This window comes from Babylonia areolata, chromosome 3 (assembly GCF_041734735.1).
Source record: "Babylonia areolata isolate BAREFJ2019XMU chromosome 3, ASM4173473v1, whole genome shotgun sequence".
NCBI lineage: Eukaryota > Metazoa > Mollusca > Gastropoda > Neogastropoda > Buccinidae > Babylonia > Babylonia areolata.
The window spans coordinates 27,408,274-27,436,262 of NC_134878.1; the positions used below are offsets into that span (position 1 = coordinate 27,408,274).

General features: G+C 46.9%; 1 protein-coding gene across 6 annotated transcripts; it reads left to right on the forward strand.

The window, feature by feature from the left end:
- Window positions 1-128: 128 nt before the first annotated feature.
- On the forward strand, window positions 129-27,981 carry LOC143279902 (kelch-like ECH-associated protein 1). 6 transcript variants are annotated; one of them, XM_076584216.1, is made up of 6 exons: window positions 129-168; window positions 13,371-13,452; window positions 19,303-21,371; window positions 23,048-23,253; window positions 25,421-25,597; window positions 26,317-27,981. In XM_076584216.1, the coding sequence occupies exons 3-6, from the start codon at window positions 20,137-20,139 to the stop codon at window positions 26,454-26,456; spliced, it is 1,758 nt and encodes a 585-aa protein (XP_076440331.1). In that variant the 5' UTR covers window positions 129-168; window positions 13,371-13,452; window positions 19,303-20,136; the 3' UTR covers window positions 26,457-27,981. The 6 variants fall into 6 exon arrangements, with proteins under 6 accessions (XP_076440331.1, XP_076440334.1, XP_076440335.1 ...); XM_076584217.1 differs by lacking the exon at window positions 129-168 and adding an exon at window positions 11,948-11,968; XM_076584219.1 differs by lacking the exon at window positions 13,371-13,452 and having other exon boundaries at window positions 132-168.
- The last annotated feature ends 8 nt before the right edge of the window (window positions 27,982-27,989 follow it).

Consider the following 27,989-nt stretch of genomic DNA (forward strand, 5'->3'; position numbering starts at 1 on the left):
ATTATTCCAAACTTTTTTTGTTTTGTTTTGAAACGGACATGAATTTTTCATATCGAAACCGAAATTAAGATCAAATGCCATTGCCGTTCCTGGTTTCCTGTTTGTCAATCGAGCATGCGCACTGTGGTGTGAAAGCAGACAACAATGGCGTAGTCATCTACGGCGAAGGTGAGTTGAATCTTTTATTCCGACTTATTTTATTTGCTTACCTTTAGTCTTTCTTAGTGTCATGCTTGTTGAAGTGTGTACGGATATAGACTTGTACTGCATTACCAGAATTGCTGTTTCATTCCCAGGTTTTCCCTATAACTTCACTTTTTCACCAAATAATCTTGTCCGTGAAACCGAAATTTGACAGTAAACTGAATCTGAATCTGGGTACGTATCATGTTTGGTCGAAAGTAGCCAGTGATGTTTGTGATATCGACAAACTTTAGGGGAGGAAAAGAAATACCTCAGAGTTCCCTCTTATTCCTTTGTTGATTTGAAACAGTACCTGGTTCAGAATAATTGTGAAATATAAACTGCAAGGCAAGCATTTCACCCATTAAGTTAACTTATTGGGAGCCAACCAAATTTGACAGTGGATTCATGAATGAATCAGTCATGCACTGAGTGATGACTGTTTGAGTTATCCTCGCAGATTCATTCAACAGTATGTTTGATAAAACAAATGAAACATTGAAAGTGTAGCAATGCTAGTGAATGACAATTGACATCTTGTTTCATCCAGGGAAATGATGATTTAGATTCAGAATTGAATTATAACCCTTGAATGAATTGCATTTCATGTTTTGAAGATTTTGATTTTGATTTTTTGAAAAAAACAACAACAGCAAAAACTTATGAAGTGTGAGACAGTGCATACAAGTATTTATGAGGTGTCTTTACTGAAATGATATTTAAATGTTTCCTTTCAATTTTATGACAGCCTGAGACACTCAGAATGAGAATATAAAGTCAGTGATAGTCAAATACTGGGGTAATGTAAAGATTATACTGCCCAGCTACATAATAACAACAAATAACATAACAATGATTTACATTGACAGTAAGAAACCCCCTTTACTGCCTTCTTATGCCACAACTCTGGCATTGCAAGATATTGTAATTGTTAGATTTTTTTTAGTTGTCTCAATATTCATTTGAAATTCTGTTGTGTTTTATAATTATGTTGTGTTTGTGGTGTACAAAGATGTTTTAGGTATTATTTTGTTAAACTTGCTTACTGTCATTGTGGCTTTGCTCTTGTGCATGGACAGTGAACTTGGAGAGCAAAGGAGAGGCTAATACTGTAATACTAATAGTGGATGGAACGAGCAGCATTGGACATAATATTTATATTATTTATCTTAGTTGTTTTATTGTGTGCACACACACAGTTTGTATTGGGTGGAAGGGTGGAAAGAGGCTGTCATGTAAGGGGGAGCAGATGAAAATACCTGAGAATTTATGTGTTTCAGTTACTGTTAGTGAGTGTGTGTGCATGAGTGTGTGTGCTTTATGCAATTGCGCATGTGTGTGTGTGTGTGTGTGCGCATGCGCGCACGCTTTATGCCATTGTGTATGTGTGTGTGCATGTGTGTGTGTGTGTGTGTGTGTGTGTGTGCTGTATGCTATAATGTGGGTGTGTGTGCATGAGTGTGTGTGCTTCATGCCATTATGTGTGTGTGTGTGCTTTATACCAGTGTGTGTGTGTGTGTGTGTGCTTTATGCCATTGTGTGTGTGTGTGTGTGCATGCATGCGTGCTGTGTGTGTGTGTGTGCTGTATGCCATAATGTGTGTGTGTCTGTGTATGAGTATATATATTATGTGTGTGTGTGTGCGCGCGCGCACGAATGCATGTTTGTGTGTGCATTTGGTTGCTTTAATTCATTATGTGTGTGTGTGTTGAGTGACAGATGTGCCAATGCTGCACATGTGCATTTCAGTTTGTGTATGCTTTGTGTGTATATGACTTGAGTCTGTGCATCCTAAGCAGTGTACTATGTATGTGTTAATTCATGTCAGTAAAAATTTGTATACATGCTTATATCAGTTTTTGTATGTGTGTGTGTGTGTGTGTTATACATGACATGCACCCATGCTGTGCATGCACATGTGAGTGTATACTTAGTATGTGTGACTGTGAATGTATAGTGTGCAATACAGTGTGTGTGTGTGTGTGTGTGTGTGTGTTAATGATTTTTAGCTGTGCTTCAGCTGTTTTCGAGTTTGACTTGGAGACTTAAATAAATGAACCTCTAACTGAAGCAGCTTATTCTATTTCTATTATATAGTGCATGCTCACACACTCATACACACTTTAGGCAGTATGCTGCTCTGCGTGCAAAAATCAGTTTAAACCAACTGGTGCTACCTATCCATCCTAGTATATATTTGTCAGTCTATCATATAGGTAGTGCTGGTGCTAGGTCTCTCCCCACACCCCTTCTCCATCCAACTGTCCAGGAGTGGTTGAGTAGTTATCCCTGTGGGACCGATTCCTTGAGATGGGACAAAAGGTGAAAAAAGGTTAAAGGTCCCACAGCCCTTTACAGCCACAGGGTTTGTGGATTCATATCCACTGTATGTAGGGCTTGGTAGGGGAAGGCGGGGCCGAATCCTCTCCTTCTGCCATTTTAATTACCATCCGCAAACGCGATCAGGTGCCCGTTCACGCCTGGGAGGAGTGAGGAAAATCAGAATTAAGGGCCTTTCCCAAGAACATAGCACCATGCCGAAACAGGGCCTTGAACCCTGATGACTGATGATTGGACAAAAAGTCCAAAGCCTGACTGCCTGCCATGGGATAGAGGTGAGTGTGGATGTGGCAGCCAAACCTGACCCAGTGACAGGGTGCTGAAGGCCTGCCAGCAGTCATATATAGCACTGCCACTCATGGTGACGGCATTCACAGTGGTAGGGAAGTGCAGAAAGTCTGAGAAGAAAAGGGGGCAGGGGGTAGAGACTATTTTCCAGCATTTTTCTACATCATATGTCAGTCAGTTATTGTGCCAAATGCTTATGAGGGGATGGGTGTGTGGTAGTGGTGGGGGCAGGGGAGAGGAGGGGTAGGAAGAAGGTGTTGGCGGCATTTTTGCTATATATCATGTGTCAGTCATTGTGCCGAGAGACTGTTGGTGGCTAAATTCTGCTTGTCATTGTTACTTTTTTGTTGTTTTCTGTTGATTGCAGTGTTTCGTCTGCCTTACTACAGGTGTATACATGTCTGGAAAGATCTCTGTGTATACATGTCTTGAAAGATCTCTAACGTAGTGATCTAAAGTCAGTGAGTGTGTCTCAGTGTGAGCAGTCTTGGTCCAGGTGATAATGATATAAGGGTATGTGAGTCAGTGGGTCTCAGTCAGTCAATATGAGCAGTCTTGGTCCAGGTGATAATGAAAAAGGGTATGTGAGTGAGTCAGTGTGTCTCAGTGTGAGCAGTCTTGGTCCAGGTGATAATGATATAAGGGGTTGTGAGTCATGTCCATCCACCCTGGGTGCTGTGACTGGTCTGTGTTCTCTGTCTTCCTCACCCTTCTTCTCTCTCTTCTGTCTCCCTCCTCCCTCCCCACAATCTTCCTTTCATCTCCTCTCCCCCCCCCCACCCCACCCCCCTTTGTCCAGAAAGTGTGTGTGTGTGAGACACACACACACACACACACACACACACACACACACACACACACACACACACACACACACTGACACTTGACATATTTTATCGTCCATTCAGCAGTTAAGCCTTGTAGGCTATAGACAAGAGGGGTAATAATTTAATTCAGCGACATTCTTTACATAACTCGGTAATCGTACTATAATCTTAGACATCTCATCCACAGGTTAGCACATTTACATGTACACAGCACATGTATATACACGCAGGCACACACACATGCACAAATGCATGCGTGTGCGCACACAAAAATTGTTTGGATCATCTCTGGATTGAACAGTACTTTTCAGAAATATTTTTTTCTTTTGTGCGTTGCCTCTGCAATGTATTTAACTAGATTTGTAATATGGTTTCTTTTGTTTGACTATACATTGGAAACAGGGTGATGTGAAAGATGTCGTTGCACTGCAAAGCTTGCATTCATCTGGATTATGGATAAAGAACAAATTGGAATAAGAAGTGGGGAGAGAGAGAGAGAGAGAGAACTTGCTGTCTCTCCCTTCCCCGTTTAGCACAGTGCTTTATTTTCATTTTCCACAGGCATAATTCAGCCAGCTAATTACTGTTGTCAACATTATCCAGATAAATGTCATCAGTGGCAGCCATTCACCATGGTACACATATTGTGTGTTAGGAATATGAACCACCTGAAAATCAGTCAAGTGAATCAAAACATTGCACTTTACAGTCTTATGATTGCCATTCTACGGTCATTCAGTTGGACCAAAAGGAGATAGGTTTTGTGGTGTTGGTTTTTTGTTGTTGTTTTTTTTAATGATTCCTCAACAGTGTGCCTGTAAGAGTGGTGATTTTTAGACAGAGCAGTTGTCTCAGTTTTTGGTTTTTTTCCCCCCAAATATTGGTAAAAACAGAGGGTGCTTGTGATGCTGAACACGGAATTTTTAGAATTCTGATTTGCGTTCTCAATTCATCTATCATTTTTATTGTATTTATGTTGTTTGGGTATTTTTGTTTGTTTGTTTGTTTAATAATTAATCTGTTTATTTTGCTTATTTGTTTTATATGAGTATTTTTCTTTTTCAAGGGTAGGGTCTCAAGGCCTGACGTGCTGACCGGCTTGGTCAGGCATCTGTTCCTTTGAAAAAAATAATGAAAGCAGATGTTATGTAATATGTATACATGTAATAATGTATTAGTCAGCATGCTTTGACACCACCTTGAAACTGAAGCTGTAACAGGGAATGCTCATGGTGTCAACTAAAAAAAAAAAACCCCAAAAACCACCTTAAAGTTTGTTATTCAGGTGTGCGTGCACACACACACATTGCACACATATATACACACAATCATCACAGTGGTGGCCAAGGCTTTTATACACACACACACACACACACACACACACACACACACACACACACACACACACACACACACACACACACACACACACACATTCATTCACTCACTCACTCACTCACTCACTCACTCACTCAGACAGCCATGGCTGCAGCACATTATCGCAGACAGAAAAGTGAAAGAATGATAATTGTTAAATCACTTGGCATTGACTTTTATTCATTTCCAGCAAAATTCACACACTACAATGAAATGATTTGGTTTCCTCCACCCTTTGACATGGATATCCTGCCATAGGTGTCAACCCCTACTTCTCCTCCAGGACCCCCTCCCACCCTACCCTGCCCCACAATGACAGTGCAGAAATCATTTCATGGGGATCAGCTGGGGATGGGACCTGAGAGCAGTGGCATTTCCTTTGTTGTGTTTTTTTGCTTCACTCAGCCGGAATTAAACCTGTCCCCTCTGGCAAGGTACTTAAGTGCTGGGCCTGGTGTATTAAACCTCCGTAAGTACCTGTCATTTTTCTTTTCACTGTTTCAAGTTTGATGAGTGAGTATGTTTGAAAAAAAAAAAAAATTTTAAGATTACGATTTCAATGAATCATTAACAAGATCAGAATGTCAAATTTCTTTCTCGTTGATATATTTGAAGAGTTGTTTATTAAACATAAGATAATAATGGTGTAGGGTTTGTTTGTTTGTTTTTCTTTCTTCAAAGTTTTATGACATTGATGTTAAGTTTTTCGGCCTGGAAACCACCCTGAGTGGTGAAGTGGGCATTAAACACTAGGGAAAGGTCAAGAAAGAAACAACATACACACCACACATGTAGATGTACAGTTTGCTGCTCTACAATGCCCATCTGGTGCAAAGAGGGTATGTGGTGACAGGTGGATGAAGGTGATAAGCTGTGCTCTGTGTGTGTGTGTGTGTGTGTGTGTGTGTGTGTGTGTGTATGATGTTTGTTATGGGTGTGTGGCATGAGTGTTTGTGTGTGTGTGTGTGTGTGTGTGTGACACGTGTGGTGTGTGTGTGTGACACGTGTGGTGTGTGTGTGTGTGTGTGAGACGCATGTGTGGTATGTGTGTGTGTGATGTGTGGTATTTGTGTGTGCGGTGTTTGTGTGTGGTTGTGTGCGTGTGTGTGTGTGGTGTTTGTGTTTGTGTGTGGTTGTGTGTGTGTGTGTGTGTGTGTGGTGTGTGTGTGTGTTGTGTGGTGTTTGTGTGGTGTGTGAGTGTGTGTGTGGTGTGCTGTGGTGTGTGTGTGTGTGTGGTGTTTGTGTGTGTGGTGTGTGTGTGTGTGTGGTGTGTGTTGTTGTGATGATGATACCCAAGTCACGTACCAAAGCATTCACACCTGTCCTGCTGTTCTAACTTTCCTGGACCCAAGTCAGGTACCAAGGCATTCACACCTCTCCTGCCGTTCTAACTTTCCTGGACCCAAGTCAGGTACCAAGGCATTCACACCTGTCCTGCCGTTCTAACTTTCCTGGACCCAAGTCAGGTACCAAGGCATTCACACCTCTCCTGCCGTTCTAACTTTCCTGGACCCAAGTCAGGTACCAAGGCATTCACACCTGTCCTGCCATTCTAACTTTCCTGGACACAAGTCAGGTACCAAGGTATTCACACCTCTCCTGCCGTTCTAACTTTCCTGGACCCAAGTCAGGTACCAAGGCATTCACACCTGTCCTGCCATTCTAACTTTCCTGGACCCAAGTCAGGTACCAAGACATTCACACCTGTCCTGCCGTTCTAACTTTCCTGGACCCAAGTCAGGTTCCAAGGAATCCACACCTGTCCTGCCATTCTTTCCTCAACCCAAGTCAGATACCCATGCTTTCACACCTGGGGTGGAGTGAAGAAAATGGGAGTAAAGTGCCTTTCCCTAGGACAGAACGCCATGTTGAAATGAGGCCTCAAAGCCTGATCGGTAGTGAATACTGGATCACAAGTCTGATGCGGGACCATCAGGGTGCCCACCAAGGTGTGTGGTGGATGGTCTGGTGATGGTCTGTGGGGATTCTGGTGGATGGTCTGGTGATGGTCTGTGGGGATTCTGGTGGATGGTCTGGTGATAGTCTGTGGGGATTCTGGTGATGGTCTGGTCATGGTCTGTGGGGACTCTGGTGATGGTCTGGTCATGGTCTGTGGGGATTCTGGTGGATGGTCTGTAGGGATTCTGGTGGATGGTTTGTGGGGATTCTGGTGGATGGTCTGGTGATGGTCTGTGGTGGATGGTCTATAGGGATTCTAGTGGGTGGTTTGTGGGGATTCTGGTGGATGGTCTGGTGATGGTCTGTGGGGATTCTGGTGGATGGTCTATAGGGATTCTGGTGGATGGTCTGGTGATGGTCTGTGGGGATTCTGGTGATGGTCTGTGGGGATTCTGGTGGATGATCTGTGGGGATTCTGGTGGATGGTCTGGTGATGGTCTGTGGGGATTCTGGTGGATGGTCTATAGGGATTCTGGTGGATGGTCTGGTGATGGTCTGTGGGGATTCTGGTGATGGTCTATAGGGATTCTGGTGGATGGTCTGGTGATGGTCTGTGGGGATTCTGGTGATGGTCTATAGGGATTCTGGTGGATGGTCTGGTGATGGTCTGTGGGGATTCTGGTGATGGTCTGTGGGGATTCTGGTGGATGGTCTGGTGATGGTCTGTGGGGATTCTGGTGATGGTCTGTGGGGATTCTGGTGGATGGTCTGGTGATGGTCTATAGGGATTCTGGTGGATGGTCTGGTGATGGTCTATAGGGATTCTGGTGGATGGTCTGATGATGGTCTGTGGGGATTCTGGTGGATGGTCTGGTGATGGTCTGTGGGGATTCTGGTGGATGGTCTGGTGATGGCCTGTGGGGATTCTGGTGGATGTTCTGGTGATGGTCTGTGGGGATTCTGGTAGATGTTCTGGTGATGATCTGTGGGGAGGAGAGCAAGCCCCAAACCAAAGCAGGCTGGGTGTAAGGAGGAGAGAGCTGTGACAGGTTTTAGGTCATGGTGTCCTACATATGTCAAAGTGGCGACCTCAATGTTCAGGGGAACTAAACTTGGCTTTTGCTGATTCACTGCCTGTGACACAGCAGTCTTCGTCCCTCCCCCCCCCCCCCCCCCCCCACCCATCCCCCTGTCTCCCCACCACACGCACACACCGGTTTTCCTTCCCCTTCCCCAATAATGCGTTTTAGTACTCTGTTATCTTGTGACTTGAAACAAACAGTTTTGAGGCCTCTGCCCTTAGTGCAGCTGTGAATTATTGGATGGTTGTCTGGCTGGCTGGCTTTTTTCTCTGTCTGTCCCATTGTCTCCCTCCCTCTTTTCTCATCTCTTCTCTCTCTCTCCCTCTCTCTCTCTTCTTCTCACCCTCTTCTCTCTTCCTCCCTCCCCTCTCTCTCCCTCTCCTTCCCTCTTCCTCCCTCATCCTCTCTCTCTCTCCCTCCCTCTCATCCTCTCTCTCTCTCTCTCCCTCCCTCTCCCTCCCTCTCTCTCTCTGTCTGTCTGTCTCTGTCTCTGTCTCTCTCTCTCTGTCTCAACATCAGAGCTGTCTGTGTTTTCTCCCCACCTCCAACCCCGTCCTTTCTGTGTGTGTGTGTGTGTGTGTGTGTGTGTATTTTCCTGTTGTTTTTACCTCAGTAATGCAGAGAGAGAAAAAAGAATACCCTGCTTAATCAATACAGAAAGAAAGAAACAAAAATGAGGTTATGAAAGAGGATGAGATGGAGAGAGAAACATAACGGTTGGGGTGTAGGGAGTGTTCCCAACATCACATAAGCTTTCCGCCATCCTCCCCCCCCCCCCCCCCCCCCCATCCACCCACACACTATCCTGAACAAACCTGTTGTGTAATTAATTTGTTTTTTTTTCTTTGCAAAATTCTCAGAATGCTGAAGACAACATGGGAGAGTAGATAAATGTCAGTCAGGAGACCTGAAATTACTGAAGAAAACATGTCCTAGCTAACAGTGGATGAACAGGCAAGTCTCACAAGTTGTGAAAGGAATGTGTGCACGTGAGAAATAATGACAGAAAAATATGGTATGCTTCACATTGGGAAAGTCGTTTCACTCACAAACTAACAGCTGGCATACACATTGATGCAGCAGACAAGGTCAGCTTATCATTACGTCTGTGTTGAATGGTTTGTTTTAACCCCTTTACCACTGAACTACTTCCTGTGTGCTTTAAGTGGTGTGATGTTATGAGCAAAAGTAGTGCAGTCTTCAGAGGAAAAGACCAGATAGAGACCAGTGGCAGTAACCTCAGCTTTATCTCGGTTAGCTGACAGCCCTTTGCTGGTGAGCTTATAGGTCAAACGGGTTAAAATTTCAGCATGGATGATGGTTCTGTATGTTTATTTGAACACTAGCCAAGAATTGGTTTTGGAGGGGCTGGGAGGTGGGGTATGTATGAGCTGTTGCGTGACATGACGACACAGATTATCTGGGTTGGCTGTATAACAGCTCCTCAGCTCTTTAGTCCCCAGACTGGCCGTCAGAATGCCTGGCAGTGCTTTGTGTCAGCAGCGTTGGGAGAGGGCTATGGAATGTTGCTTTGTGTCAGCAGTGTTGGGAGAGGGCTGTGGAATGTTGCTTTGTGTTAGCAGTGTTGGGAGAGGGCTGTGGAATGTTGCTTTGTGTCAGCAGCATTGGGAGAGGGCTATGGAATGTTGCGTTGTGTCAGCAGTGTTGGGAGAGGGCTGTGGAATGTTGCTTTGTGTCAGCAGCGTTGGGAGAGGGCTATGGAATGTTGCTTTGTGTCAGCAGTGTTGGGAGAAGGCTGTGGAATGTTGCTTTGTGTCAGCAGCATTGGGAGAGGGCTATGGAATGTTGCTTTGTGTCAGCAGTGTTGGGAGAGGGTTATGGAATGTTGCTTTGTGTCAGCAGTGTTGGGAGAGGGCTATGGAATGTTGCTTTGTGTCAGCAGTGTTGGGAGAGGGCTGTGGAATGAGAGAGCAACAGTGTGGAATGAGAGAGCAGCAGTATGGTTTAGTAAAGTAAAATCAGAATTTTGTTTTTCATTTTTCAAAAACCAAAAGAAAAAAGGAAAAAGTATTCACAGTAATTGCAAGTCTTTCATTTCATATCTGTAAGTTCCCAAATTTGGCCAAGGAAAGATGAAGAAAAACAACAAAACAAAAACACACTCTCACACACACGCTCACGCATGCTCTTGTCATTACCACTGTTAGATGCTCTATGTGTGTCTCTTACCATGTCATTACTGCTCTTGTCATTACCACTGTTAGATGCTCCATGTGTGTCTCTTACCATGTCATTACTGCTCTTGTCATTACCACTGTTGGATGCTCCATGTGTGTCTCTTACCATGTCATTACTGCTCTTGTCATTACCACTGTTGGATGCTCCATGTGTGTCTCTTACCATGTCATTACTGCTCTTGTCATTACCACTGTTGGATGCTCCATGTGTGTCTCTTACCATGTCATTACTGCTCTTGTCATTACCACTGTTAGATGCTCCATGTGTGTCTCTTACCATGTCGTTACTGCTCTTGTCATTACCACTGTTGGATGCTCCATGTGTGTCTCTTACCATGTTGTTACTGCTCTTGTCATTACCACTGTTAGATGCTCCATGTGTGTCTCTTACCATGTTGTTACTGCTCTTGTCATTACCACTGTTAGATGCTCCATGTGTGTCTCTTACCATGTTGTTACTGCTCTTGTCATTACCACTGTTAGATGATCTGTATCCATCGTTTGTTGAATGCACCGGGCAGTCAAGGCGCTCCACAATCTAGTGTCCTGAGCCTGATAGCTGGTGTCACCCCATTGTCTGTCGACATGTCTGAGGCCTCCTTTATTTGGTGCCAGTTCTTGATAATCCCTTCATTTTGCTAAAAACCTACCTCATGTGGATTTCACACAAACTGTCATTTTGTTTGCACAGTCATGCGTGCATACTGGCATATTGCTGTGCATAAAGTGTGTGTGTGTGTGTGTGGGGGGGGGGGGGGGGGGGGGTGCTGGGGGTGAGCCAGGGTCTACATTGGGAAGCAGTTTCTGAGTGTGTGTGTGTTTGTGTGTGTGTGTGTGTGTGTGTGTAATGGCAAAATATATTTGTGTGTGTATAGGGCAGCATCTGTGTATGTGCGTGTGTATTCGTGTGTGTGCATAGGTGTGTGTGTGTGTGTGTAATGGCAAAATATGTTTGTGTGTGTGTTGGGCAGCATCTGTGTATGATGTGTGTGTATTTGTGAGTGTGCAAAGGTGTGTGCGTGGGGGTGTGTGCGTGCGCGCGCACTGGGGTCAGCTAGATGTGCTCACTGTCCAATGTGCCGTAGGCCAGGGCACGTCTGTCACATGGGTAGGTTCCTGCTGCAGGATATCTCAGTGACTCAGCAGTGAAAGTGATACGGTAACTGTTAACTGATCAAAGCATTGCGCAGGTGAGTGTCAGGACGGACTGACATGTAGGTCAGGGGGGGGGTGTGTGTGCGCGTGTGTGTGTGTGCGTGTGTGTGCGTGCGTGCGTGCGTGCGTGCGTGCGTGCGTGCGTGCGTGCGTGCGTGTGTGTGTGTGTGTGTGTGTGTGCGTGTGTGTGTGTGTGTGTGTGTGTGTGTGTGTGAGCGCCACTGATCCAGGAAGTAAGTGGGTTGAAATTCCCTGAGTCATCCGTCACAACAGGAAAGGAGGGAGAAAGTAGAGAGAGAGAATGTGGGGGCGGGGGCTTTGGTAGTAGGGGGGGCTTGGGGGGGGGGGGGTGTAGGAGACAGTGACATTTATCCAGTTTGTGTGTACACATATTTAGATTAACACACCCACACTCCACCCATTATTAATCGCACATTGCACGAAAGCATAAAAATATATCCACACACATACACAAAATAGAAACCAATTGAATGTGAGTCCCCACACAGAGAAAGCTGTACTCAGAATGAAAGGAGTCTAAAAGCGGACTGAATGTTTTGCTGGCTGGACAACTGTGGCAAAGGTCGACAGTAGGGATTGTACCTGACTTGACAGAATGGTACTGTGTCAGTTGTATGCACTTTGACAAGTTTCATTTATGAATTTATTTATGTGTTTTTATAACCAGGAGATGGCGTGCTGAAATCCAGCAGCCCTTCAGTGTAATTTTTCTGTTTTAAGGAGAACTCTCGTCTTATTTCAGATGACTAAGAGCTTCAGTATAATTGGTCGAGGCGGAGTTGTGTGAGTGTGTGTGACACTGAAGGCCCCTCAGGACACTGGCACCGGATGGGAGTGGGGCAGTGTGGAAACAGGGGGTGGGGCGGAGTTGCGTCATTGTGGGTGACACTGAAGGCCCCTCAGGACACTGGCACCGGATGGGAGTGGGGCAGTGTGGAAACAGGGGGTGGGGTGGAGTTGCGTCATTGTGGGTGACACTGAAGGCCCCTCGGGACACTGGCAGCAGATGGGAGTGGGGCAGTGTGGAAACAGGGGGTGGGGAGGAGTTGTGTGAGTGTGGGTGACACTGAAGGCCCCTCAGGACACTGGCAGGGGATGGGAGTAGGGCAGTGTGGAAACAGGGGGTGGGGCAGAGTTGTGTGAGTGTGGGTGACACTGAAGGCCCCTCAGGACACTGGCAGGGGATGGGAGTAGGGCAGTGTGGAAACAGGGGGCCAGTGAACATAAACTTATCCTGTCTGTCACTGGGTCCCTTACCTGTTGTGTCCTGCAGTACTCTGTTGTACAGCAGTGTATCATCTGATATTGTACTGCACTGTACTGTATTGTATGGTGTTGTGTTGTACAGTATTGCATTGTTCAGTATTGTATTGTACAGTATTGTATTGCACTGTATTGCATTGTTAAATATTGTATTGCACTCCATTGTATTGTACAGTACTGCATTGTCCAGTATTGTATTGTACTGTATTTACTATATTGTATTACTTTTGTCACAACAGATTTCTCTGTGTGAAATTAATTCTGCCATCCCTTGACATTGCTGCACCATCATTTATTTTCCATCTTTTTTTCTGTATGCAAGTGGATTTGTTTCGCCACCAGGGTGATTTTTTTCTGCAGATTTTTACCAGGGACAATTTTGCTGTAGGTTCTTATACATGCACTAAGTGCATGTTGTGCATGAGACCATGGTTTATTGTCTCATTCGAATGACTAGCACCCACACCACCACTCAAGGTCTAATGGAAAGGGGAAATAGTGATGGTGATTCAAACCCGTGGACACTGGCTTCCTTGTCCCGTGCATTACCACTAAGCCATGACTACAGCTGGTGTAAGTCAGTGTGAAAATGAACAGGGCATGAACATAAAACCTCTGTGTGTGCGTGTGTGTGTGTGTGTTCCTCTGTGTGTGTGTGTGTGTTCCTCTGTGTGTGTGTGTGTGTGTGTGTGTGAGTGTTCCTCTGTCTGTGTGTGTCTGTGTGTGACCTGTTTCAGGACCAGTCTGTCACACTGTGTCACTGTGAAGTATGTGGAGTGGGGTGAGAAGGAATAATTTTTTTGTGGAGGAAAACGACAGGTAAGTTTGCTGAGAGTGTGAGTGTTCATGCATGTGTGTGTGCATGCATGTATGTGTGCATGCGTGTATCTCACACTCACACACACACACACACACACACACACACACAGATTGACAGACGTGTGATTAGAGCATTTTAAAAATGAGTAATATTGACATGAAAATGAAATGTGTGGTAGAAAGAAAAGGGAAAGAATCTGATGGTACTATTGCCACTCATTCTGATGATGTTTCTTGCTTTTCTTCCATATTTCCCCACTCTACTTTCCTTCCATATTTCCCTACGCTGCTTTCCTTCCATATTTCCCCACGCTGCTTTCCTTCCATATTTCCCTACGCTGCTTTCCTTCCATATTTCCCCACACTGCTTTCCAATCATATCTCTTTGACTTTTATCTTTATCTTATTGGATACAGTGGGGGAGGGTGATTGTGTGTGTGTGTTTATTGCTCTGTGTGTGTGTGTGTGTGTGTGTGTGTGTCTACAATACACACAGAGCAAAGTGGAGCTGTCAGAGGGAAGTGGGTGTTGAAGAAACAGCTTTCCCGCCTGAGAGATGATTAAAACACACACCTCACAGAATGAGTTCAGAAGACCTGAGTTGAATGAGTGGGAATGGCTTGTGGTGTGTCAGTGTAAAGACCACATGAACATACAGCCTATATTTTTTGTGTCGCAGTGCATATATCATGGGCATGCGCTTGAATGCACACAGGCACGCACTCTTGCACATGTAAGGATTTGTAATTGCAGTCTCTTGTCACATCATTCTCGTCTGTCATGTAGACTGTTGACCAGCTCTCTTCCTATCACCCTGTCCTGTAGTCTGTGACTGCATGACATTATTGATGACAGGTAACCACCTCTCTCCACATCTCCCTGTTGTGTAGTCTGACTACATGACATTGTTGACAGGTAACCAGCTCTCTCCATATCTCCCTGTTGTGTAGTCTGTGACTGCATGACATTACTGATGGCAGGTAACCAGCTCTCTCCATGTCTCCCTGTTGTGTAGTCTGTGACTGCATGACATTATTGATGACAGGTAACCAGCTCTCTCCATATCTCCCTGTCCTGTAGTCTGACTGCATGACATTATTGATGACAGGTAACCAGCTCTCTCCATGTCTACCTGTCCTGTAGTCTGTGACTGCATGACATTACTGATGGCAGGTAACCAGCTCTCTCCATATCTCCCTGTCCTGTAGTCTGTGACTGCATGACATTGATGACAGGTAACCAGCTCTCTCCATGTCTCCCTGTTGTGTAGTCTGTGACTGCATGACATTACTGATGACAGGTAACCAGCTCTCTCCATATCTCCCTGTCCTGTAGTCTGTGACTGCATGACATTACTGATGACAGGTAACCAGCTCTCTCCATATCTCCCTGTTCCTCGTCTCTCTCGTTGTCACTGAGTCTCAGGCCTGTCAGTTCCGGGATGTTGTCCTGTCTCTTTTTCTGCCTGCCTCTTCTCCTCCTTCCATGCACCATTCCTCGCAGAATTGTCTTGGCCAGTCCTGCTGATCATGAGGCGTGCCCATTCCACTGCAGTTCTCTTCTCTGTGGTTAGATCTCCAAAGGAAGTGTTGGTGTGCCTGTCTCTTCACTGTGGTTAGGTCTCCAAAGGAAGTGATGGTGTGCCTGTCTCTTAACTGTGGTTAGATCTCCAAAGGAAGTGATGGTGTGCCTGTCTCTTCACTGTGGTTAGGTCTCCAAAGGAAGTTACTCACTTCTTCATTGGTGATGTGATCTCTTGTTGCTCACTTCTTCATTGGTGATGTGATCTCTATAGGAGAGGCCATGAAGTGGCTGGAAGCATCTCATCTGTGTGGAGTGTGTCCTCTGCTCCTTGTCAGTTGTCAGCGTCTGAAAACTCACAGGCAACAGCAATGTTGAGATGACCAACGAGTGCAGCTTTCTGACCTCTGAGCCGAGAAGAGACCAAGCGAACAAAAGATGTGAACTTGTTATCATTTATTCCAAACAAATGTGTAAAGTTGCTCCCCACCCCCACCTCCCTGTGAATGGTTGTCAGGGTACACTTCTTAACCCAACCTTCTCAACCTTGACCTTCAACCTTCAACCTCAACAAATGTTCAGTTGGGCCCATGTCCATCCGGCTGTCTTCATCTCATCCTCCGTGCATCTTCTCCATGTCTGCCTTGGTCCGCTGACTTTTCTTTTCCCTTGAGGGTTCCACTCCACTGCTTGTCTGGTGATGATAATTTGAATTTGTGTAGTGCCTACTCTCCAAATAGTGCTCCAGGCGCATTACAGAAACGTGTACACACACACACACACACAAGCCCCCACACATGCTATATTTACCCCGGCAGTGTTTTTGAGAGTATCCTACATTGTGCCCTCAGATGATGACATGGGTGAATTTGTAGCAGTGCAGATTGAATGGAAAAATGCTAAAATGACGCCTCCTCTCACCTGCTGTGAAAATGGAGAGTTTGGTTTTCTTCTTCTTCTCCTTCAGATGAACAAGGCTTTGTTGGTTTTCATGCCTTTTATTGTGCCTGTCTATAGTTTTCTTTTAAGTATAACACATCACATGTGTGCTTGTACACATGCATTCATGCATGCATGCAGTGATATGTGCGCGCGCGCGCACACACACACACACACACACAACACACACAACACACACACACCCCCCTATGGAAGAAGATGAGGTGCAGTTAACTTTGACTCTGTGAGGTAATAAGTAATATCTGTGTAGGCATAGGATGGCTTGTCCACGATTTATCCCCTGGGTCAAATGGGGTGGGGGGGGGGGGGTACTTTTTAATCTGTCACACCACTGGCCACATGCTGTGCTGTGGGCTTGACTTTGTTGTGGAGATGAAAACAGCTGTGTGTGTGCACAGCATGTGTGTGTGTCTGTGTCTGTGTCTGTGTGTGTGTGTGTGTGTGTGTGTGTGCGTGTATTGAGGGTGGGTGGTGGAGCAAGAATTGAAGTGTACAGATATGGACACTCCCATGTTGATTTACTGTGTGGCACACGTGTTTACCTGCAGTTGTCACAGTTGTCAAGTGTCTGAGGAACTTTTCTAATGGGGGAGGTGACCATGACAGTGGTTGTATGTTGAGAGGTGAGAGACTGAGGAACATTTTTGTTGGGGAACATAGGGTGACAGAGGTGTTGAGAGGTGAGAGAATAGGTAGTGTTTGATGAAATCATCAAGACTTGGAAGTGTAACAACACCACCATTTCTTGGGATGGGTTCTTTATCGTCATCAACTCCCATGTTCTGTCATTGAATTACTGGTATGTATTTGTGGGTTTTACATATGTCTGACTGTCTTTTTCCTCACTGTCTTTGTTGGGTCGGGGTGTGTGCATGCTGAGTATGTTCATGTTTCCAAAACCCACCAAATGCACATTGCACACTTTTCTTGCCAGAGACTTCTGTTTTCTGGTGTTTGCTTGAGTTGATCATTTTGTTGAAAAAGTTTGAATAGATAACAGAAAGCTGTGACTAACACAGGTAAAAGGCAAGACATTGATTATTGAAAGCCAGAAATACACACTCTCAAACACACACACACGTACTCACACACACACGTACTCACACGCACACGCACACACACACAGATAGAGACAGTAGTGGTGCCTGTAACTGGCATTTAAATGCGGTCAGTTTCTGGAGCAGTGACCATGCATTGCATGCATGGTCGAATCAGTGATCCATGCTTGGCCGGTGTCCCACTTCCCAAACATTGCACTGACGTGTGGTCAGTGTTGTGACGCTGCGGTGTCCGGCCTGTCCTTGTGTGGGTTTGCTGACCTTTTGACTGCACCATGTGAGGGTGTGTGTGTGTGTGTGTGTGTGTGTGTACGGGTATGTGTGTATATGCGTGTGTGTGTGTGTGGACATGGATTGATTGGGTTCAAAGTGCAGGACAGTCTGATGGTGGTGTGGGTTTGGTACCTTGTGGTGTTCAACTTTGATGGAGGGAGAATGAAGTTTGTAGGAAGAAGCGTGACTGAGAGTGAGATTGGTTAGATTGATACCCAGTACATGAAATGGATGGAGGATAATAGTATATTGTATTGTATTACTTTTTGTCATTTCTCTGTGTGTGAAATTTGGGCTGCTCTTCCCAGGGAGAGCATGTAGCTCCAATGCTGTGCTGTCATACTTTTGTTATTGTTTTTTTTTTTTTTTTTTTTTTTTTTTCTGCCTGCAAGTTTATTTGATTTGTGATTAAAGTGGACTTTTGTACTCAGTTTTGCCAGGAACAGCCCTTTTCTTGCTGTAACTTCCTTTATATGGTCCAGGTGAATGTTGCATACGGGACTTCATCTCTTGTGAATGATGATGTTTTGTGGATGTGTGTGTCCCAACTTGCAACTTTGTGTTTTTGCATGTTTGTATACATGCAGTTGTTATATGTCCTGCTGTGTGTGTGGTTGTGGTTATGTGTGTGTAAGGGAGAGCAGAACTAAAGTGAAGGAGTGTATTGATCAGCTCTGTGATTCTGACACAAACTGACAATAATTGACTGTCTGGGACGCATGTGGCAGTCAGTCTGACACAAACTGACAATATCTCTGACTGTCTAGGAGGCATATGGCAGTCAGTCTGCCACAAACTGACAATGTCTCTGATGGTCTGGGAGGCATACGGCAGTCAGTCTGCCACAAACTGACAATATGTCTTGGAGGCTTTGTGCCAGTCAGTCTGACACAAACTGACAATATGTCTAGGAGGCACTGTGCCAGTCAGTCTGCCACAAACTGACAATATGTCTAGGAGGCACTGTGGCAGTCAGTCTGCCGCAAACTGACAATATGTCTAGGAGGCACTGTGCCAGTCAGTCTGCCACAAACTGACAATATGTCTAGGAGGCACTGTGCCAGTCAGTCTGCCACAAACTGACAATATGTCTTGGAGGCTTTGTGCCAGTCAGTCTGCCACAAACTGACAATATGTCTAGGAGGCACTGTGGCAGTCAGTCTGACACAAACTGACAATATGTCTAGGAGGCACTGTGTCAGTCAGTCTGACACAAACTGACAATATGTCTAGGAGGCACTATGGCGGTCAGTCTGACGCAAACTGACAATATGTCTAGGAGGCACTGTGGCAGTCAGTCTGACACAAACTGACAGTATGTCTAGGAGGCACTGTGGCAGTCAGTCTGACACAAACTGACAATATGTCTAGGAGGCACTGTGTCAGTCAGTCTGCCACAAACTGACAATATGTCTAGGAGGCACTGTGGCAGTCAGTCTGCCACAAACTGACAATATGTCTAGGAGGCACTGTGCCAGTCAGTCTGACACAAACTGACAATATGTCTAGGAGGCACTGTGCCAGTCAGTCTGCCACAAACTGACAATATGTCTAGGAGGCACTGTGCCAGTCAGTCTGCCACAAACTGACAATATGTCTAGGAGGCACTGTGCCAGTCAGTCTGCCACAAACTGACAATATGTCTAGGAGGCACTGTGCCAGTCAGTCTGCCACAAACTGACAATATGTCAAGGAGGCACTGTGCCAGTCAGTCAGGCATAGGACATGTGATCCAGTGGTCAGGGTGAGGCCCTGCATCAGTCTGGTGTGGTGTCCTTGGGGAAAGGCTCTGTACTTTCATTTTCCTCACTCCACCCAGCTGTCAGTGGGTGCCACTACCTGACCAATTTGGGGAAGGGTAAAACGGAAGGAGAGGATGGGGCCCCACCTTCCCATGCCCAGCCCAGGACACAGTGGATGTGAATTCACTGCCTTCCTGTTCCCAGCCCTGGACACAGTGGATGTGAATTCACTGCCCCCATGGCCCACAAAGACTGTGGAACCCCAAGCCTTTAACCTTGACCTTTGTGTTGGACAGAGCCAAGAGCAGCATGGGTGGCCCCGTCACGCCAGAGGTGAAGTTTGTATAGTTGGAGAGGACTTGTTGCCTGACTCGGGACGGACCACCGGACTGGGTTGGACCTGTCACCACAGCTGTGTCAGTGCGGACCACTGGACTGGGTCAGCCTAGGGAGGGACTGGCTGGCTGTGGTTGTCTGACCAGTGTTGTCAGTACCGCAGTGTGTCGTCACTTCTGACCAGTGTCATCACTTCTGTCGTCACTGCTGTCGTTACTTTTGACCAGTGTCATCACTTCTTTCGTCACTGCTGTCGTCACTTCTGACCAGTGTCATCACTTCTGTCGTCACTGCTGTCGTCACTTCTGACCAGTGTCATCACTTCTGTCATCACTTTTGTCATCACTTCTGTACAGTGTCATCATGCCTGTCCAGTGTTGTTGCATGGGTCATCACTTTTGTCATCACTTCTGTTGCCTTTTCTGACCAGTGTCATCACTTCTGTCATCACTTTTGTCATCTCTTCTGTTGTCACTTCTGTCGTGTAGTGTGGTGATCTGCACTGTCCACTTTTTCTCCTTCCTTTTGTCACTGCAGAAGTCATTTATTTGGTCTCCCTCCTTCCCTCCCTGCTGTTGACTCAGTTTTGTGACATGACCGACTTCATTCCTGAACTGAGGGTGAAAAGTGAGGTGGTGGTTTGCGGCAGCTGAGCAATGGTTCCAGTGTTGGAGTTACCTCTCTTGTTGTTGCTGTGGATTGATCCATTTGTCTAGCTACCACCCAGCGCCTGTCTGGTCTCTCCATCTTCCTCCTCGTCCCCTCCCTTCCCCCCTCCCTCCCCCTCTCTCATCATGGCTCAGGCACCATCACTGTCGTCAGCGTGTTACCGGCCAAAGCCGATGATGACGCAGCAGAAGCCTGGTGACGGCAGCATGCACTTCACCATCATGAAGCACAGCAAGGAGGCCCTGGAGGTGATGCAGGCCCTACGCCGCGCTGTCAAGCTGTGTGATGTGACCCTGGTGGTGGGCACAGAGAAGCTGCATGCCCACAAGCTGGTGCTGGCCTCGGCCTCCCCCTACTTCCGCGCCATGTTCACGGGGGGCATGAGGGAGGAGGAGATGTCCACCATCCCCCTGCACGGCATCTCCCCCTGCACGCTGGCCAAGCTGATGGACTTTGCCTACACGGCGGAGATCCACATCTCTGAGAGCAATGTGTGCCACCTGCTGCCGGCGGCCACAATGCTGCAGATGTCCCACGTGGTGGAGGCCTGCAGCGTCTTCCTGGAGCACCAGCTGGAATCTTCCAACTGCATCGGCATCGCCAACTTTGCCGCAGAGCACGGCTGTATGGAGCTGGAGGTCAAGGCCCGCAAGTTCATCCTGAAGCACTTCTGCGACGTGATCCAGAGTGAGGAGTTCCTGACGCTGTCTTTCTGCCAGGTCAGCTCCCTGCTGAAGCAGGACGAGCTGAACATCAAGTGTGAGTCGGAGGTGTACCAGGCGGTGATCCGCTGGGTGCAGCATGAGATGGACAGCCGGCTGTGCAAGCTGGAGTACCTGCTGCAGGCAGTGAGGCTGACCAACCTGGCGCCCTGCTTCCTGGAGAAGCAGCTGCAGTACTGCCCCATCCTCAAGAAGCGGCCCCAGTGCCTGCAGACCCTGCAGGAGAAGCTGAAGAAGCTCAAGCTGCACGAGGTGGGCGGGGACTCGCCCCGCAAGCCCTGCTCGCCCCAGGTGGTGTTCTGTGCGGGAGGCTACCTGCGGCAGTCGCTCAGCAACTTTGAGTGCTACAACCCCAAGACTCAGCAGTGGCACCGCCTGCCGGACCTGCCCACGCCTCGCAGCGGTCTGGGGGCCGTGTTGGTCAGGGGGTCCCTCTATGTGGTGGGCGGGCGCAACAACTCCCCTGAGGGCAACATGGACTCGAATGCGCTGACCATGTACGACACGATGCGGGCCATGTGGGTGCCACGGGGCCCCATGACAGTGCCCAGGAACCGGGTGGGGGTGGGTGTCATCGACAACATGATCTACGCTGTGGGCGGCTCGCAGGGACAGACACATCACAACTCAGCCGAAAGGTAACTATCAGCATGGATGTGTGCCTGCTTGTGTGTTGGAGATGAACCTGCTTGTTTCAAAGGTATGCATGTTTGTGTGTTGGAGGTGTTCCTGCTTGTGTCAGAGGTATGCATGTTTGTGTGTGTGTGTGTTGGTGGTGTACCTGCTTGTGTCAGAGGAATACATGTTTGTGTGTTGGTGGTGCACCTGTTTGTGTTGGAGGTATACATGTTTGTGTGTTGGTGGTGTACCTGCTTGTGTTGGAGGTATACATGTTTGTGTTTGTATTGGTGGTGTACCTGCTTGCGTTGGAGGTGTTCTCTTTGTGTGTGTGTGTGTTGGAGGTGTACCTGCTTGTGTGTGTGTTTTGGAGGTGTACCTGTTTGTGTTTGTGTTGGAGGTGAACCTGCTTGCATTGACGGTATACATGTTTGTGTATGTGTTGGTGGTGTACCTGCTTGTGTTGGAGGTGTTCTCTTTGTGTGTGTGTGTTGGAGGTGTACCTGCTTGTGTGTGTGTTTTGGAGGTGTACCTGTTTGTGTTTGTGTTGGAGGTGTACCTGCTTGTGTGTGCGTGTGTTGGAGGTGTACCGTTTGTGTGTGTGTGTTGGGGGTGTACCTGTTTGTATATGTTAGAGAGATTTTCATGTGTTGGGTGTGGTGCATATGTGCCCTGAAAAAGTTATGTGCAAGTCATGTAGATGATTGACAGAAAGTGAGTTAAGACAGTTTCCTCTCACCTTGATTGTATTGGGGATTCGGGATGATCACCTGAAGCAGTCACATATCATTAATTCTATTAATCATCCTACCAAGAGGTGTCATGCCAGAATTTGACCGTCTGATCCAGTGAACAGGGTTGAAGGCCCATTTTCAAGTTGATGTGGTGTCCTGGAGAAAGGCAGTTTACTGTTCACTGCAGTTTTCTTCTCTCCACCCAGGTGTGAATGGGTACCTGACTTCACTTGGGGAAGGAGAGGATGGGGTGCCTTCCCAAGCCAAGCCCAAGATGATAGTGGATATGTATATCATAGGAATTGACTGGCCCAGTAGCGGTAAAAAGGCTGTGTGGTGATATGTGTGTGAAGCATGCGGATGAGAAGGGGGAGTGTTTTGGGGAGTGCAGTGTATCCAGCACACTGTATACAAGTCAGCCTGTCACAGTGATGCTTCCTTGACCGACAGCCTGTTGCTGAAGGCACCATGTGTTTGTCACATGATAAAAGGTGTCAGACCTTATTACATTAATTCCATTAATTTTCCGTCTTCATTTGCACAGAAATTGTTTTCCTTTAATGTTTTCCATTCATCACCCAAAGCATATTTCATGTGTTTGTAAATTGATGGACTGTTCTTGAATTTATGTACCATGGTAATTTTTGTTTCATTTTCAGTCATTGATCTAATTAATTTTTAATGTTAATGTCACACACACGCATGCATGCACAAAAATATGTGTGTGTGTGTGGTGTGTGTGTGTGAGTGTGTGTGTGTGTGTGTATGTGTGTGTGTGTGTGTGTGTGTGTGTGTGTATGAGGTGCAAGTCGTGTGTGTGTGTGCAGACATTTTTGTCTGTAGCTATATTATTCATATGTATGGTGTATGTATGTGTATGTGTGTGTGTGTGCACATGTATATATATCTAATGGATAGACAGATATAGAAATAGTGAAGGTGAGTTTATTTTCTGTCACCAGGTATGATGCGGAGACAGACTCGTGGACAGCCATCAGCAGTATGACGACGCGCCGCATTGGTGTGGGCTGTGCGGTGGTGAACCGCCTGTTGTTTGCCGTGGGCGGTTTTGACGGTGCAAACCGTCTGAGCAGTGTGGAGTGCTACGATCCGGAGATGAATGAGTGGCGACAGGTGGCCCCCATGAACACCATGCGCAGCGGGGCTGGTCAGTGCTCTCCCTTGGTCCTGTCACTTCACCTTGTCATGCTCTCTGTCATTGTTTTGCCGTCCTGTTTGTCATATTTTTGGTATTCTTTGCTCCCTTGTCATCAGCATCATTTCAGTCGGCGGCATTACTACCATGTTGCTCATTGCAAGCCCCCGGTGTATGTGTGTGTTTGCCCTGTTGGTTACAGTGATTGCTTCCATCTTTAGGAGTGGTGGATTAGTGGTGGATTAGTGGTAAACACTCTTCCATCTTTAGGAGTGATGGATTAGTGGTAAACACTCTTTCATCTTTAGGGGTGGTGGATTAGTGGTAAATACTCTTTCATCTTTAGGAGTGGTGGATTAGTGGTAAACACTCTTTCATCTTTAGGGGTGGTGGATTAGTGGTAAACACTTCCATCTTTAAGAGTGGTGGGTTAGTGGTGGATTAGTGGGTAAACACTCTTTCATTTTTAGGAGTGGTGGAATAGTGGTAAACACTCTTTCATCTTTAGGGGTAGTGGATTAGTGGTAAACAACACATCCACCCCAAAGGGAGAGAATCTGGGTGCATGGGATTGATCCCCAAACTGACCAGTGTTTTCTCCCCCTTCACTAGACCTTGAGGTGGGTGGTGGTGGTGGTGGTGTGTATATGTGTGTGACCGGTGTGATGACAGTGTGTGTGTGTGTGACGTGTGATGACGGTGTGTGTGTGTGTGTGACAGGTGTGATGACGGTGTGTGTGTGTGTGTGTGTGTGTGTGACAGGTGTGATGACGGTGTGTGTGTGTGTAACAGGTGTGATGACGGTGTGTGTGTGTGTGTGTGTGTGACAGGTGTGATGACGGTGTGTGTGTGTGTGACAGGTGTGATGACGGTGTGTGTGTGTGACAGGTGTGATGATGGTGTGTGTGTTTGTGTGTGTGTGTGAGGTGTGATAATGGGGTGTGTGTGTGTGTGTGTGTGTGTGTGTGTGTGTGTGTAACAGGTGTGATAATGGTGTGTATATGTGACAGGTGTGATAATGGTGTGTGTGTGTGACAGGTGTGGTAATGGTGTGTGTGTATGAGTGTGTGTGTGTGACAGGTGTGATAATGGTGTGTGTGTGTGTGTGTGTGACAGGTGTGATAATGGTGTGTGTGTGTGTGTGTGTGTGTGTGTGTGTGTGACAGGTGTGATAATGGTGTGTGTGTGTGTGTGACAGGTGTGATAATGGTGTGTGTGTGTGTGACAGGTGTGATAATGGTGTGTATGTGTGACAGGTGTGATAATGGTGTGTGTGTGTGACAGGTTTGGTAATGATGTGTGTATGTGACAGGTGTGGTAATGGTGTGTGTGTGTGTGTGTGTGTGACAGGTGTGATAATGGTGTGCGTGTGTGTATGTGTGTGTGTGTGCGTGACAGGTGTGATAATGGTGTGTGTGCGTATGTGTGACAGATGTGATAATGGTGTGTGTGTGTGTGACAGGTGTGATAATGGTGTGTGTGTGTGTGTGACAGGTTTGGTAATGGTGTGTGTGTGTGACAGGTGTGGTAATGGTGTGTATGTGTGACAGGTGTGATAATGGTGTATGTGTGTGTGTGTGTGTGTGTGACAGGTATGATAATGGTGTGTGTGTGACAGGTGTGATAATGGTGTGTGTGTGACAGGTGTAGTGGTGTGTATGTGTGACAGGTGTGATAATGGTGTGTGTATGTGTGTGTGTGTGTGACAGGTGTGATCATGGTGTGTGTGACAGGTGTGATCATGGTGTGTGTGACAGGTGTGATAATGGTGTGTGTATGTGTGCCAGGTGTGATAATGGTGTATGTATGTGTGCCAGGTGTGATAATGGTGTATGTATATGTATGTGTGCCAGGTGCCAGGTGTGATAATGGTATATATATATATATATATGTATGTGTGCCAGGTGTGATAATGGTGTATGTATGTGTATGTGTGCCAGGTGTGATAATGGTGTATGTGTATTTGTGCCAGGTGTGATAATTGTGTATGTGTGCCAGATGTGATAATCATAATGGTGTTGTATTTGTACCAGGTGTGATAATGGTTATGTATGTGTGACAGGTGTGATACTGGTGTGTGTATGTGTGCCAGGTGGGATACTGGTGTATGTATGTGTGCCAGGTGGGATACTGGTGTATGTATGTGTGCCAGGTGTCATACGTTTCTTGTGTATGACAGGTGTGATAGCCATGGACTCCCACATCTACGCGGTGGGGGGCTATGACAGCGCCTGTCAGCTGCGATCAGTGGAGCGCTACAGTCTGGAACGCGATGTGTGGGAGTTTGTGTCCCCCATGAACAGTCCTCGCTCTGCACTCAGTGTGGCCGTTGTCTGTAACCGTCTGTATGCCTTGGGTGAGTCCTGTGGTGTGTAACTGTATGCCCTGTGTGAGTCCTGTGATGTCTGTATGCCCTGGGTGAGTCCTGTGGTGTGTAACTGTGTGCCCTGTGTGAGTCCTGTGATGTCTGTATGCCCTGGGTGAGTCCTGTGGTGTGTAACTGTGTGCCCTGTGTGAGTACTGTGATGTCTGTATGCCCTGGGTGAGTCCTGTGGTGTGTAACTGTGTGCCCTGTGTGAGTCCTGTGATGTCTGTATGCCCTGGGTGAGTCCTGTGATGTCTGTATGCCCTGGGTGAGTCCTGTGATGTCTGCATGCCCTGGGTGAGTCCTGTGGTAGCTGTAGGGTAGCGTTTGTATTGTGGTACTGTCTTGGGTGATCTATTATTTTGAAAAGATTTATTTTATATCCTCCCCAGCAGGATTTTGAATTGTGTTCCTTAAAGGTTGATAATGAAACAAAAGGACTATGATGATGTAAGTGGCATAATGAAGAATCGTAACATTGTGTGTGCATGATTATGACACTTTTGTTTTGAGTGTATGTATGTGTGCGTGTGTGTGTGTGTGCGATGCATACATGTACATCTTTGTGTGTGCATGTGTGCTTTTCTTGAAGTGTTGATGTGACTGACAGTGTCAGCATGCAGTGACAGTGTACAGCCAATACCAATGGCAAAGAAGCCCACACCTGTGACCATGACGATGATGGCAACCGGTGTGTTGCGGTGTTTCAGGTGGCTATGATGGCACGGACTTCCTTACCTCTGTGGAGATGTACAACCCTGACAACAACGAGTGGACAGAGATCACCAACATGACCTGTGGCCGCAGTGGCCATGGTGTGGCCGTGGGGGCCGAACCTTCCCTCAGATAACCCACGGCACAGTGGACACAGTGTCCTGTGTGGTGTGTGTGTGTGTGACAACAGTGAGAACTGGCTTGGTGATCAACAGACCACTGTGTGGTGTGTGTATGTGACAACAGCGAGAACTGGCTTGTGATCAGCAGACCACTGTGTGGTGTGTGTATGAACAGTGGTCAGTGTGGGATGGATCGTGATCAACAGACCACTGTGTGGTGTGTGTATGAACAGTGGTCAGTGTGGGATGGATCGTGATCAACAGACCACTGTGTGGTGTGTGTATGAACAGTGGTCAGTGTGGGATGGATCGTGATCAACAGACCACTGTGTAGTGTGTGTATGAACAGTGGTCAGTGTGGGATGGATCGTGATCAACAGACCACTGTGTGGTGTGTGTATGAACAGTGGTCAGTGTGGGATGGATCGTGATCAACAGACCACTGTGTAGTGTGTGGTCAGTGTGGGATGGATCATGATCAACAGACCACTGTGTGGTGTGTGTATGAACAGTGGTCAGTGTGGGATGGATCGTGATCAACAGACCACTGTGTGGTGTGTGTATGAACAGTGGTCAGTGTGGGATGGATCGTGATCAACAGACCACTGTGTAGTGTGTGGTCAGTGTGGGATGGATCATGATCAACAGACCACTGTGTAGTGTGTGGTCAGTGTGGGATGGATCGTGATCAACAGACCACTGTGTGGTGTGTGTATGAACAGTGGTCAGTGTGGGATGGATCGTGATCAACAGACCACTGTGTGGTGTGTGGTCAGTGTGGGATGGATCGTGATCAACAGACCACTGTGTGGTGTGTGTATGAACAGTGGTCAGTGTGGGATGGATCGTGATCAACAGACCACTGTGTGGTGTGTGGTCAGTGTGGGATGGATCATGATCAACAGACCACTGTGTGGTGTGTGTATGAACAGTGGTCAGTGTGGGATGGATCATGATCAACAGACCACTGTGTGGTGTGTGTATGAACAGTGGTCAGTGTGGGATGGATCGTGATCAACAGACCACTGTGTGGTGTGTGGTCAGTGTGGGATGGATCATGATCAACAGACCACTGTGTGGTGTGTGTATGAACAGTGGTCAGTGTGGGATGGATCGTGATCAACAGACCACTGTGTGGTGCAGTTAATCATCTGATGGAGGTGCTGTGTTTCTGTTGGTCAGAATTGTTATGCAGTGTGTTCAGAGTGGGGCGTGGTGCTGTGTTCCCAAGAAATGCAGTGTACTCCTGATGTACCTCACTCTACCCAGATGTGAATGGCTACTTAGGTTTGGTTGGGGAAGGTTGAGAAGGGCAGGAGAGGATTGGGCCCCGCCTTCCTGTACCCAGCCCTAGACACAGTGGATGTGAATTCACTGCCTTCCTGTACCCAGCCCTAGACACAGTGGATGTGAATTCACTGCCTTCCTGTTCCCAGCCCTAGACACAGTGGATGTGAATTCACTGCCCCAGTGGTTGTAAATGTTGCTGGATCTAACCTTACTGCATCTGAAAGGCTACTGAACCGCTTGTCTCTTACATCAGCTGG